Source organism: Temnothorax curvispinosus, unplaced genomic scaffold (genome assembly GCF_003070985.1).
Source record: "Temnothorax curvispinosus isolate PA1 unplaced genomic scaffold, ASM307098v1 QBEX01017595.1, whole genome shotgun sequence".
NCBI classification, from domain to species: Eukaryota; Metazoa; Arthropoda; class Insecta; order Hymenoptera; family Formicidae; genus Temnothorax; species Temnothorax curvispinosus.
In genome coordinates, this window is record NW_020227375.1 from 3,294 (window position 1) to 7,571 (window position 4,278).

The following is a 4,278-nucleotide window of genomic DNA, read 5'->3' on the forward strand; positions in this document are numbered from 1 at the left end:
GAGAATATCCAGTCGTTGTGCAACCACATCCTCACTAACCTAAACCATAATTACTAAATAATAATCTCATTACAATTATTTATTTATTATTATATTCATAAATTACCTATAAATAAAAAGTTCGCCAATCCGATTAACAGCTTTTCGATATTTTTGCCCGGATTCACCGAAGTCACGTAGAGAAATACCCATTGAAGTTTCTAAAAAGAAATTTGTAAAATTACAATAATGTTATTGTACATGTTTAGATTTTGAATAAAATGTGTTTGTAATACCGCATATTGCATTCAACGTATGTTCACTAACAAACGATTCTAAATCTTTTACAACTGTGCCTCCTGTATTTTTCAAAGACGTTGTCATGTTTTCACCCTCCGTGATCAAAATCTCAGCATATTGCTCCAAAATTTTATTATAGAATGTGGGAGTTATTATTTTCCGTATTGAACGCCATTTGGCGCCTGAAACATAAACAATAGACATTTCATAAACAAGAAAATTTTTTGTAACTAGAAAAAATTTTTTAAATTATTATTATGTACTTTACCTTCACTAATTAAAATATTATTGCCCATCCATGGACGTAAAACATCATAAAAAAAGTTTTTTCTACTGTGGGCCGTGTTGTGTAATATTGTCTGAAATCACAGAAGATATTCAATTAATTTAGATGCAATGTAAATAATTAATTAGTTGATTTGGAAATTGTCTTATTTGATTATTATCTCTATAAAACTATGAATAAATATATATATTTTCGCAAAATAAAACTAAGCAAAATTATACCTAAATACTTAAATCACTGGTGTATGAACTATAAGAACATTAAACCTCCGTGGTTACACCTATTTTTTCAAACAAGGAAGTCACTCTGGGTCATTTTGACCCGAGACGAACTTTGTTCGTTCGCCATTTGACCATTTATCCACCGATCGTGTTGAAAAAATTCTCGAATGCACCTGCGATATTGCTAAATTGATTGCTATAAAAAAAGAAGTGCCTCAGGAATTTTTAACATATAAAAAAAATTCGCGAAGAATTTGTTTTTTTAACGGTATCTACCTATAGAAGATACTTCAAACTCTTGTAAATGGCGAACCAAGCTCCATTTTAAGCTACGTATTTAGCTGATATTTAGATCCAAATAAGGTTGGGTCAAATTGACCCAGTGTGACCACGGAGAGTTAACAGAAAATTAAATTGTTTAAATATTTTATTACCTGTAAATCGTCCGGATGACGGATGAATACAAAGGGGATAGAGAATCCCCAAAGTTTAACAATTGGATAGTACTGGTCAATTAGACTGATCAGTAACTTCCATTGTTTTTCTAAAAAAATGTATATAATATGAATATACGATAATATTGATAGTAATATATCTTAAACTGAAATGTGTGTGTGTGTTTGTAAATATTACTTTTGCGTATATATGTACAAATTAAGGAAAACGTTTAATTTATGCAAATTTTTGAAAAACTTGAACTTACCTCGTGGGCCTATAAATTGTAGTAGATTTCCAAAAATCGGATAACCTGATGGCCCTGGTATAAGATTGATCAGTCGCCCATTTCGTGATCCATAATGTATATAATAATGATACCCCACAATAAGTATGAATAATACCGTAATGGTGTAAAGAAAAACCATTGTGGCTCTGCAAAAAAGATATGTAGTTGCATATTACAAAATACAAGTTTCTACTTGCACATTTAAAAACTATGAGAAAGCAATGTGCAAGTTTCTACTTGCACACTTAAAAACTATGAGGAAGCAATGTGCAAGTTTCTACTTGCACACTTTTTTTTATGGATAGAGTATCATTAAAGATAGATTGGTGTTGAATTTGGCAATGATCGGTGAAGGGATTACCAATTTTTGCTTAAAAAACGTACAAGTCATACATGTAATCTTATGTATAAGGTATCATTAAAGGAAGGTTGTTTTGAATTTGGCGAAGATTAGTGAAAGTCCACCCTCCTGAGTGACCTTTAGAAGTTTTTAGCCGGGGGTCGTTTTTTATTAAAAAGTTATTAACAAAGAAAGTTTGAAAAATATAGCAATTATTTTAAGTACCTACTGATGAGAGACATAAACGACTAATATTACGTTTTTTTTTTTAAGCAGCGAATACTTTATTTCGTGAGAAAGTCGATGCTTTACCAAAACACAACCCAGCAAACACAGAATACACCGAGTGCGCAATTTGATAGCAAATTGTGCACTCAGTGTATTCTGTGTTTGCTGGGAACATTTAAAGCAGTAAATAATTGTTGATAAATTGAAGTCTTTTTGTTAAAGCAGAGAATACTTTATTTTGCGAAAAAGGCGCTGCTTTACCAAAACACAACATTTAAAGCAGTAAATTATTGATAAATTTTCCGTTTTTAGTGTTGACATAATGTTTTCCGTGAAGTAGAATATCTTCCATAATGTAGAATATCCGTTTCCAAATAGCTTCTTCATTCACATTCGATGTATCATCTCTTTTTAGTATTGTTCATGAAAAATTCAATCGAATCTTATATTTATATATATATATATTGCAGGTTTCTTCAATTTTATTACTTTTATCGCTGATATATCTTCCATAAAGCTCTACTTCCATGAAATTTCTTTTTCATATGCATATTAAATCTTTTGTTTTACATTTTAATCATAAATGTAATAAGCTTTTAAAAGAAATATTTTGTAAAAAAGATTAATCATTAATACAACAATATTACGTCATTCTATATTCTATATAATAATGAGAATTGTAATTTTTTTCAAATTTTTTACATTTTTCTTGATATAGAAAAATCCGCTTAAAAATTGTATTGTTTTCACACTATATTAAATCAATTTTAAAAACAAATTACTAAAAGAGAAAATGTTTCTATACCTGTTTCTGCATCTGTTATCTTTTTCCATCTTTTGCTCATGCTAGTGAATCATGAAAAGTTTAATCTTATCTTCATTGTAGGCTTCCTTTGATGATCATTTATTTCATCATTTTTGTAGCACTAATATAATTATATTTTCTGTGAAGTAGGATTTTTCAATTATATATGTCATATTAGCATAAAAACATATTAATAGCATAAAAATTTATTAAAAATAAATATAGAATTATTTTTAAAATATCTAGAAACTCACATAATTTTCTTTATGTGGCAATGCATAATTAACAATATAATAATATTTATATTGCTAATAAAATAAATATATAATCTTATTTGTATCTATATTGCACATGTTCTATTCCTAATCGTATTGTATATTCATTATTATTGTACATTGTATATGTCGTATATATTAAACGTATTAATTTAACAGAATAATAAAATTCTTTCGCCAGTATATAGAATAACAATTAAAGTAATTTAAATCGACCGTGACTGGCAATATATAACGTCTTTTCGATATGAACATTGAAAAACTGTGAGCCAACTTGGTTTGTCGGATTCACACAGCAATTTTTTCGGATCAATCATCGAGACATTATTAATTTTGACCATGGTTTTGATCAGTTGATGTAAAGACATTATATATTGCCAGTATTAATTTAATTTGCAAAAATACGATAAGCCACTAATTTTATGTTTTATTAATGTTGAATCAAATGCATGCAATAATAAATTAAAAGGAAATTTTAAAGAAGAAAAGATGATACCAAAAATATTAAGAAAATCTATTATATATAATCCTTTTATTTCTATAAATTCTTTGGTAATACTCTTCTCTGATAATGTTACTACCAATAAAATATTTGTTAACATAATATTTATTATTTTAAATTAAAAATTTATTTAAGAAGTGATTAATCTTTTTAAACTAATTTCAATAAAGTTAGGCCCTTTGCATTTTCTTATATTTACATCAAGTTTCTTTCAATAAGAAAACTTTAAGTTAAATAAAATCTCGTACAAATATAAGACAATTAGGTGCTTATTTAAAAAAAGTAAGTATAGAAATTTAAATAAAATTAGTTATGGTTTAGACAAAGTAATATGTGTATAATATTTGCAATTTACATGCGTTAAGCTAGAGTACATAAAATATACAATACCTTATTTGGATACTCTTTAAATATTATTTAAATACTTACAAACTGTAGAAAGATTAGATCTGCATCATATCATTCTCTCAGAAGACATTTTAAGTTAAATTGACATTTGTTTTAGATATCTTATAGAAAAAACCACAGATCAAATCTAGTATTCTTCCCATGTTGAACTAGATTTGCAAATGTTATTCATTATTACAAGTATTTCTCTTGCTCGATGTTATCTTCATG

General features: G+C 27.4%; 1 protein-coding gene across 1 annotated transcript in view; it reads right to left on the minus strand.

Moving 5' to 3' along the window:
• LOC112467588 (cytochrome P450 4C1-like) overlaps positions 1–3,022 on the minus strand; it is a 6,290-nt gene extending 3,268 nt beyond the window's left edge. Inside the window, exons 1-7 of the mRNA XM_025036273.1 lie at positions 2,884–3,022; positions 1,490–1,656; positions 1,221–1,330; positions 548–638; positions 276–461; positions 107–200; positions 3–39 (exon numbers count right to left, since the gene is read on the minus strand). Coding sequence (XP_024892041.1) covers positions 3–39; positions 107–200; positions 276–461; positions 548–638; positions 1,221–1,330; positions 1,490–1,656; positions 2,884–2,912 — 714 coding nt within the window. The 5' untranslated portion in view covers positions 2,913–3,022. The remainder of the gene's footprint in view (positions 1–2; positions 40–106; positions 201–275; positions 462–547; positions 639–1,220; positions 1,331–1,489; positions 1,657–2,883) is intronic.
• Between the last annotated feature and the right edge of the window lie 1,256 nt (positions 3,023–4,278).